The sequence below is a fragment of the Pinus tabuliformis genome, chromosome 5_2 (assembly GCF_031772625.1).
Source record: "Pinus tabuliformis cultivar Carrire ecotype Pingquan chromosome 5_2, CPIR1, whole genome shotgun sequence".
Classification (NCBI taxonomy): domain Eukaryota; kingdom Viridiplantae; phylum Streptophyta; class Pinopsida; order Pinales; family Pinaceae; genus Pinus; species Pinus tabuliformis.
The window spans coordinates 673,664,945-673,674,904 of NC_142306.1; the positions used below are offsets into that span (position 1 = coordinate 673,664,945).

The following is a 9,960-nucleotide window of genomic DNA, read 5'->3' on the forward strand; positions in this document are numbered from 1 at the left end:
AAATTGTCGGCAGCCACACCTGGTACTTGAACTATGCCTTCGAGGATGTATTGGCCTGCTTTCACACACTAATTGCGAGTACCAATTAAACGTGTTGATCTTTCAGTAGCATGGGAAATAGTTATACAGCCCTTTCTCCTTTAATCATTTGTTGGAGCGTGGAAAGTATTTACTTTGTCAAACAATAATAGCTGGAGGAGGTCAGGTATGCCATAAGATTTGGCTGTGTAATATAAATCGCTTCATAAGATGCTTGACTGCGTAAAACTCGCGGTAGCTTCTTATTGATGTATACATGTGAACCGTTAGGAGCATGATAGATGGAATTCGTACAAAACATAACACGTTCGTTGTAGCATTGGTTCAACATTCGCTGAAGCAACAAGGGAGCCATTTGGACTGTTGAGTATCTCTATATATTTGGAGCTCCTCAGCGGAGACATGCAGCATTAGCAATACCTCATTATCATCTTGTTTTGATCTTTTTCTTTCTGGGTTCAGCTCTACATATCTTCATCCTCCATCTGGTGAGCTCTCTGTTTCTTTGAAGATTTTGTTTTAAAATAATACTCAAACGGTGTTTAAGCCAAGGTATAATCTGCAGAAAACTTGGTTTTTCTAGCCTCCTTCTATATTGGGTGTGAAGGCAGTTCAATGGCACTTATACAAATAATATCAATGCTTACACTATTGGTGCTCCTGTGGCTCTGTCGTGGAGCTGACGGGCAAGATGGGGATTGGCAAACTGCGCATGCCACGTTCTACGGTGGCAGCGATGCTTCTGGCACCATGGGTATATTTATGCATGTTAAACCATGTACCAATTTCCTTAAATTGTATTTGTCATACTCTGAAAATTTTCCGATTCTGATTTGAGAATGTTGCAGGAGGAGCGTGTGGATATGGTAATCTGTACAGCCAAGGCTACGGAACGAACACTGCTGCTTTGAGCACTTCGCTTTTCAACGATGGCCTTAGCTGTGGATCCTGCTATGAAATGAAATGCAATAACGATCCCCAATGGTGTTTGCCAGGGACTGTCATGGTAACAGCCACCAACTTCTGCCCGCCAAACAATGCTCTTCCCAACGACAACGGCGGGTGGTGCAATCTACCCTTGCAGCACTTCGATATGGCTGAGCCTGCTTTTCAGCAGATTGCCATATACAAGGGTGGAATTGTGCCAATACTCTATACAAGGTACTTGGACTAATTCATAGTCTCTATACACGAGCTGATCTGGTCTGGCCTGATTTTGAAATTAATACTTTGCGACGGGTTTATTGCAGGGTGCCCTGCTTGAGGAAGGGAGGAATTCGTTTCACCATCAATGGCCACTCATATTTCAATCTGGTCCTCATTACCAACGTAGCAGGAGCAGGGGATGTCCACGCGGTTTCGATAAAAGGATCGGGGAGTGGTTGGCAGGCCATGTCACGCAACTGGGGACAGAACTGGCAAAGTAACTCTTACCTGAACGGACAGAGCCTGTCCTTCCAGGTCACCACCAGCGACGGCAAGACGACCGTTTCCTATAATGTGGCTCCTTCTGGCTGGCAATTCGGCCAGACATTTGAAGGAAGCCAATTCTAAAACGAAGGAGCTTATGGAATATGTATGAAATTAGGTAATATCAGTGAATAGTTCGATGATGGATACGGAGAGCTATGGGATGCAGCGGTGTCTCATTACTGGCACCCGCTCTCATTTGTTTAGTATCTTCATCTGAAATAATAGAGTTACTATGTGAACAATGAAATTCAGATGCGAACTAGTGTTTAATAAGACTGAATTAATTGATTGATGTGTCTCATATTTGTATTGGTCGTACTATTTTTTCGAGAAAGAAAAAACGCTACATATTCATAGTTCGAGTAAATTTTAAATTTTGGTTAATATTATAAAGATTTTTCTTACAATATGCCAAGGAAATAGATCTTTGTTTTATTTATGACAAAAAACAGGCCAAGGAAATAGATCTTTGTTTTATTTCTGACAAAAAACAGTGCTGTGATGTTCACCAATACATCATTAGAAACAGTACTATGCTCTAAAAACACACTGTCAAGGGAAACTCTAAGAAATATACAATTAGAATCATAACTAAGGCAAAAACGTGGAACCGCCCCTGAAAGGCAATGAAGACCATAGGCAAAAGACAGAGAGTAATCAGGGAAAAGAAAAAGAGCCCTCACTATGAATGGATCTATCCACGATCTGTTCAAAAAACATGTGCCCAAGCAAAAGTGAGGGAGCATGCTTGGAGAGGGCCTCAGCGTCAACATTCTGCTCTCTATAGATATGTCGAAAGGAAACCTCTGAGAATAGAGCCTTGAGATTTAAGATAAGTTACATCCAGTTGAGGAGGGTTGGGACCTGTAAAACAAAATGGTCTTGTATCCAACGGATCGTGGAAAGGGAGTCCCCAACAAACAAAATATTATCGATGCTGAGCCAAAGCGCCACCTGTAAAGCTCCCCACAATGCCAACATCTCAACCCTGCAGTTGTTGCCTAGACCCCCAAACCATCTAAAGTGAAAGGATAGAAGAGAGTCAATATGGAGAGAGACTCCACACCCGCATCACCCATTAGCAGAGGCCCCATCAAAGAAACAAATAGGAAAGATATTAGCAAGGTCAACAAAAATAGCAGACCGGGAAGAAACCTTAGGGAACCATGGCCCCACCTCCATGAAATATGCCACTGTATGGATGGAAATCAAAAATACGTCTCGGGAGGATCCTTGAAAGATGTATGCGTTTTGTGCACGCCAAATACTCCAAAAGACATAGACAGGAACAACTCTATAACCCCGATTTTGTCGTTCCCAAGAACTAATGCATGCTACCACAAAAGTATGGTCCACATCAATCTGTAATCCCAAGTGTGAAATCACCCTTTTCCAAATGTCCTAGGCAAAAGGAAAAAGGTAGAATAAATGTAAGCAATCCTCCATCACTAACTTACAAAGTGAACATTTGCGAGGACCTATAAAACCTTTCTTCAAAAGGGAATCCCAAGTGAGAATATGATTATGGAGGGTTAACCATGTGAAACATATGATCTTAAGAGGGACCCCCTAACTCCACATGGGATCAGTTAGATCAGCAAAGGGAAGGGATAGTGAACAAGAAATAATGTGTTCATATGCTTCTGTTGCTACAATGTAGCCATCAAATATTTTTCCTCCCCATTCCAATTTGTTTGCTCGTGTGGACAAAGAAATACCAAAATGACAGAGATTACCTTTGTATTCTTCCCATTCGGCCTCAATAAACACTGGACCCATAAGATTTCTTGCATGTGGCCACAAAATGAAGGATTGAGGCAACAATTGACCCCTCCAAATACTGGCCAGATTGTTAAGGCCCCGAGGAAATTGATTAATGGGGCAGATAGAAGATGGCTTCCCGACATTCCTTTGATGGCATACAAACCCACTTGTATTTTTTTTCCATCCCTAATAGCCCAACACAAGTTGCTACATAACTAAGGCACCACTGTCCTAAGGCTTCTCCAGATGACTGAAATGCAGGAGTTTGATGGGGTTCCTACTGATATCCACACCTCCAACACACCCTGGGAAATGTACTTGTCCATCATAATGGAATGCCATAGACCTCTATCCCTAAACACATGCCATAGATTGGTCGTCAGGATTTCCTGATTGAAGCTTTTGATGTTCTGAATACCCCAACCACCCATGTTTTCTGGTCTAGAGATGAGATTTAGCCCAAAAAGTGGAATATTTTTATGGGGACCGGATCCAGACCAAAAAACATTTCTATAATAGACTCAAACTTTTTGATGGTAGCATGTGGAATTTGGAAAATGTGCATCCAAAACACTGGGATTCCTTGAAAAATAACTTAGACCATAATTAGCCTACCTCCCAAAGATAGTCATCTATCGTCCCATCTCAGCAAAGTCCTCTCGAATTTTGTAATAAGCCATTCCCAATCTGATATTTTATACTTGTTCGGTTTCAATATGCATCCCAAATATTTAAATCCCTGAGTTAAACATTGAATCCTCACCCCAAACAAGGACGTTATACCTTTTATGTCTGGTGAGTCTCCTCCATCTGAAATAAGCTTAGATTTCTCATTGTTTATATAGAGACTAGAAGCCCTGGTAAAGTTCTGAAAATACTTATGAAAGGATTCCCATTCAACAATTTTTGCCTCACTTGCACAAAGTATATCATCCACAAATAGTAGATGTGATAACTGACTATTTCTGGAAATCCTACATCCCTTAATAGCACATGTTTCCTTCATAGCCAGAAGTCCTCTGCTAAAAGCATCCATAATTAATATAAATAGCAAAGGAGACACTGTGCATCCTTGTCTCAACACTTTACCCATTTTGAAGAAATTTGTGGGTTCCCCATTTATAAGAACCACCATTGAAGATGACGAAACACATGCCATTATGCATTGAACATGCCCGTGCTTGAAACCGATTTTATAGAGTATTATTGTGAGGAATTCCCAATCAACGTAGTCATAATCCTAATTTTAAAATGGTTAGGGGCCACTATTTTAGATTCTCTTTGTTGGCGACCAACAAAGTTTCTGAATAATTGTTGCAAATCTAACAAACATGACTCTACGGTAAACTTCGGATATATTCAGTGCATAGAGGGGCAGTGTCACTTTTTTAATCCTCTATTCCCTCCAGTAAGTTTCCAAAAATATCGCACCATTTGTTCTGAGGGTTAGATCTTTGGAAAAAAAAGAGTGCTTCGTTGTTTGGTAGCGTTTAGATTAAAATAATAGTGTCTTAAAATAAAATATGGAAAGACAAAACCATTTGCTAATGTGATGAAACAAGATGCTGACACTCCCCTTAGAATGGAGGGTGTAGGCTTGGTTGAAATGTGTATCACATTTAATAAGTATGAGTTATATACTCTAGTAGTACTCCCCTTAATAACTTGTCTTAATCTTGTGTTCATCAATATATTATCCTTTGCAACCCATGATCCACTATGAACTGAAGAACCTCCTTATCAACAAAGTCTATGTCTTATCCAATTTAGCATTTACACATCATACCTTTATCATGAAAACATTACCAAAAAAATTGACATCCATCGAAACGTGTGGGTAACCAACCACTGCAATTTCTAGAGTAGGATGTCCCTTCATGTACATGGTTTATTCAACCATTGTTGAATCACATATCTCCATGCATGTACCTTTAACACCTCTTGCATCATCATTAGTCATTTTCATGAGTTTTCCTTGGCTTATCTGTAACCACACTCTAGCATTGCACTTATAGGTTCTTGTGTGGATGGCCCTCAACCATTAAACCTTAAGTGGCTTTTTCTTACCACAAACAATGCATAACATCAAGTGATATTTTCTCACCACAAACCACACATTTCATTAGTGGTTTCAACGAACCATAAACCTTCCTCTATCCTAACAATAGTTTTAGCTTACTAAGAACCAAACAATAAAAATTGATTTTTTAGCATCATGAACTTTTTAACATAACAAATTATGGGAGTATACATCATCAATGACTCAAATACATACTCTTGTAAACTCCACTCATGGTGATACATGTACATAATCAAACATTCTCTAGGACCAATACATCAAGTCAAACAAGACATCATAGACATTGGTCAACCATGGTTGACTATAGTTGAATATGGTTGGCTAAGGTTGGTTGACGACGACTATGGGTGAATAAGGTTGACTATCATTGACTATAGTTTAATATGGTTGACTAAGGTTGATCAAGGACAACTATGGGTGAACAAAGTTAATTATTTATTGATGGGGATAAATGTCCCACCAATAGTTAGGGGGTCTCCCCAATCAGACCTAACATCGTTTGGGATAGGAGCCCCATCTAGTATATGCACCCGACCACCACCATGAATGTTTTGCCCCTAGCTATCAAATGTGGATATCCTAGTGCAAGGACAAGAATGAAATTCCTAACAAATGGGGATGAGGTTAGCCCATGATTGACAAACTCACAAAGCAATATACAAGAATAATACAACAAAATAACATGAAGATGTACATCGAAAAAAGGAACCGATTAGCCAAAACCATCTGAGACATACAATTAAATTAGTTCTAGAGGTTAACAATAAAATAGTTCACAATCAATTACTAGCATAACGTGAAATAATAAAACAAATATTTAAAAGCAAACACATGTGCAACAACTACAAATTAGTTCAAAAACCTATCGCTTGCCTGAAAGCACACATACAAACACAATGGAAATATTGGATAGCCAATATAACCACTATGAAGATGCACAAGTATCAATGTCAAAAGTGAAGAACTTCTCGTTATTCATTCTACAAATTCAATGTATATGCCAAGAAATTCCATTAAATCTCAGTAGTGGAACATGGGCGCTCATACTAGGCTTCAAGGAAAAAGCATAGTCTCACCACATATCACCCTACTATTTACCTAGAGATGAGTACCTCTAGATTCTTAAGAAACTATCTAATGTTAGCCCTAGCTCAAGTTCTAAACTCCCCACGAATTGAGGCATGAGGGTATATTTATAGAAATGAGGTGACCTTTCACCTACCATGATTTTTCACCTACCCTCATGCCTCTCTAATGTCTAAGGACTTTTCATAGTTTTCGTTTTACAATATGACAAAATAGTATTTATAACAAAAGGAAGGTCAGGAGGTATTCACACCTAGTTTGAGCACAATAGTTTCTGGCTAGGATTGTTAAAGCTTGGATTAGCTATGGGTTGCTTGGTCACAATTTTTCTAGACTCTGTGCAAAGACTTTTGAGGGAGAAAATAATGGAATTGACATTTGCAACAACTGTATTTCTTTGTGAACAAACATGCAAAATCACAATCTAAGTTTACTGAGTTTACTATATATCATAGGATAACAAGCCCATGTTGACCTCCATAGAGTTTGCAAGAAAGAATAAAGTGAAAATGTAATAGTGTAAAGTGTATGGATAACCATAGCTGCTGAAATTGTTGTGGTTGTAAGACAAGATCTTGAAGGCCTAATATCCTCTTAATGGTGTAGCTACATAAATATTTCATGGATATGAACATCATCACATTTCAAATAGTCAACCACTCTAGCCATAAGAGCACATGCTTAATTACTAGTTCATGTGGATTTTGTTGGTGGCTAGAGTTATACTCCATTATGGAGCTTGGAGAGAATTGGGCGTGCTTTGAATATGGAAATACATTTGGAGGGAACTCTTCCAATATGGGTAGCAATAGTTTTGAGATAAAGAGAGGGAATTTAATGTGTGGTGATGCAAGAAATCAATTGAATATTCAAGATCTTGGGTCCATTTCTCCTCCATTTGATGAGGATAATCAATTTTGCGTGGTGAAAGTTTCACTGACTATGACTAGAATTGTCAATCCATCTGACAAAATCACATCACCAACGGGCCTTTAAATAAACATGGGATGAGGTTCTATGTGGTAGTGGATTGGGGACATTAGGTATCTTGACAACTATTATTATAAAGTAACTATAACATGTAATAGGTGGAGATGAGAACAATGAAAATGTTGCAAGGATTGTTTTGACCTTAGAGCATTTGAGGAAATAAAGAAATTTTTGATAAATGAACACTTGCTGATTTTATTATTCATATGATAATGTACATGGAAATGATCTCCAATGATATTTAACTACATTGATTTAGAGGTTATTTTCATTCAAGTGACTAAAATTTTATTGTCTGGAGGTGAGCTTTATGATGGCTATTGTCGCCCCTCAAAATTCATGAGCATTTTGTGATCTTTAGATTCATGCTAGTGGTCCTATTATAGGAAGAAAATATTGTTTTATAGCAACAATATATCTAAACTTAAAAATCTAGTTTCAATTCGAGGAAATATTGATGGGACTATGAGAATAAATGGATTTTTTTTCCCTATAACAACCAACCATTATTAGATTAGAGGAGTTATGATCTATTAGATAACACATGATATAAATCCCATCTCAAACATCATGAATATAACACATAATGAAAAACCAAGGAATTTCACAATTAGGACAGAAAACCAAATTCAATACCTCTCATTCGTCGAGAAAACAACTCCAACATTTCCTAGAAGAATCTTCAATAGCTCCAATGCACTATATTTCCCCACATAAGTGGTGGATCCGATAGCTTCTTGAGGTATAATCTGCATTGAGATCTTGCATAATTCCCTAAAAATAAAAAACGCATTTCGTCGAAACTCATTGTTGATTTTAACTTCTAAATCTCCGTCTCATTCCAAATCCCCATCAACCAACTCACCCTTTTTTCCTTCCAAATAAGTCTTGTACATACTTATCTCCTAATACTTAACATCTAGCACATGTTTATCTATCAAATCAAGTAGATTAGTAGTAGATCATCACCCATGCAGTGAAACATTGTGATAAGAATTTTTGTAAGAGAGGCCATATCAGTGGTCTAATTAACTATGTTTTTCCTACACAAGTATAGCAGGTTTGCATAGCCTACAACAAGAAATCTCCATGAATACTTAAAATCATATATGTAACCCCAAAAACTCAGGTTTGAGACCCACGAGGTTGAGATTGGGTGAAAACGTGAAGTTGGGATACACTTTTGTGAGAATTGATCGCGAAAAATTCATAATTGTACTTTTTCGGTTGAACTAATTAATTGTTCATCTAAACTTGTTTTTTTCGGTTGGACAACTAAATTTATTTTTTAGTCGAAAAAAATGGTCATTTAAACTAATGACAGTCGTGCAAGGATTTTTGGCCTATGGGGGAAAATTTCGACGACTAAAATTTTTGGTCAAACAGCTTGTTCGACTGAACAAAAAAAATAAATAAATAAAATAAAATAGTTAAATAATAAATAAATAAATAAAATAAAAAATATTCAAATGAGCAAGTTTTTCGGCCGAAATTTTGTATATATAAATGAATACCATTAGTCGTTCTCAGACTTTTTGGCAGTACGTTTGCAATTGTTTTGGAAGTTGTTCGACAATTCATTCGCAGTTGTTTTGGCAGTTGTTGCGCTGGAGGAATTTTTGAAGGTATAACATGAGTCATCTTTTGGTTTTCTTGTTTTTTGTTGATTTTTTCAGTCATGATTTCTTTTGGTGATTTGTGTTTGGTTTTTGTAGGACTCTTGGTCATTGGAAGAGGTCATGTAGTTGGCCTGCACTGGAGGAATTCTATCTATCTCGTCATTTTGATTTTGAATCAGGGTGAGGTTAGTATATTGTTTTTCTCTTTTTAAACCATTATCTAAATGAAAAAAAAATCAAATACATTTGACACTGGAGCGATTATTAATGTGATTAATTGCCTTTCTATATGCTTGATGATTCTAACAGGACCTTTGTTACACCCTCTGGTAACCATTACAATATTACCAGCATCAAATTTGATGAACTCCTTGATCTCGTTTGTCTCTAGGTCAATCTTGGTTATATCATTAGCCTTGAACAATGGATCTGGGTACCTAATTGTGCGTCCAGCATAAGTGTTGAGGTAATGAATACTCTTATCTCCAAATTGTACAGAACGAAGCTTGCAAATTTTATACTATGCTTCTTCATCTTTGATTTAATGAAAGCGAAAGCGACCCTTTGTATCATAAAGAAGCCTAAAATTTTCATTTTCTTTTGCAATCGATAGGACATCCATAAACCCTCTAGCATAAAATTTATCTGTCCTCACTTTTATATCAACAAAAATGAGTCTCTCCATTACAATGACTATGACTTCACGGTATGTGAGGGTATACGTCAGCCTATTCCTAAGACGAACCACAAGAGGAAGGCATTCCCTGCCCTTGTATCATTCCTCGTAATGACTTTTGATCTGGAATTAATATTCACCATGTGTTTAATGCTACTATGTGAGAATGAATAAGGAATACCCTTATCATTATTCATGTGATTATTCACATGATTTTTCATGTGATTATTCAT

The 9,960-nt window shown here is 37.5% G+C and overlaps 1 protein-coding gene and 1 pseudogene across 1 annotated transcript; one reads left to right on the forward strand and one right to left on the reverse strand.

Annotated features, from left to right (window-relative positions):
• Positions 1–440: 440 nt before the first annotated feature.
• On the forward strand, positions 441–1,818 carry LOC149160903 (expansin-A8-like). The gene is made up of 3 exons (XM_089435438.1): positions 441–793; positions 888–1,200; positions 1,290–1,818. The coding sequence occupies exons 1-3, from the start codon at positions 655–657 to the stop codon at positions 1,591–1,593; spliced, it is 756 nt and encodes a 251-aa protein (XP_089291564.1). The 5' UTR covers positions 441–654; the 3' UTR covers positions 1,594–1,818.
• Positions 1,819–8,061: 6,243 nt separating this feature from the next.
• LOC149160904 (small ribosomal subunit protein eS4 pseudogene) lies at positions 8,062–9,917 on the reverse strand (annotated as a pseudogene).
• Positions 9,918–9,960: the final 43 nt, after the last annotated feature.

What these genes read in the sequence shown, in the direction of transcription:
- LOC149160903 (XM_089435438.1), top strand. Translation starts at nt 655, where the DNA reads ATGGCACTTATACAAATAATATCAATGCTTACACTATTGGTGCTCCTG. An exon ending in CGATGCTTCTGGCACCATGG is followed by an intron (nt 794 to 887) that starts GTATATTTATGC and finishes AGAATGTTGCAG; the next exon opens with GAGGAGCGTGTGGATATGGT. An exon ending in GTGCCAATACTCTATACAAG is followed by an intron (nt 1,201 to 1,289) that starts GTACTTGGACTA and finishes GGTTTATTGCAG; the next exon opens with GGTGCCCTGCTTGAGGAAGG.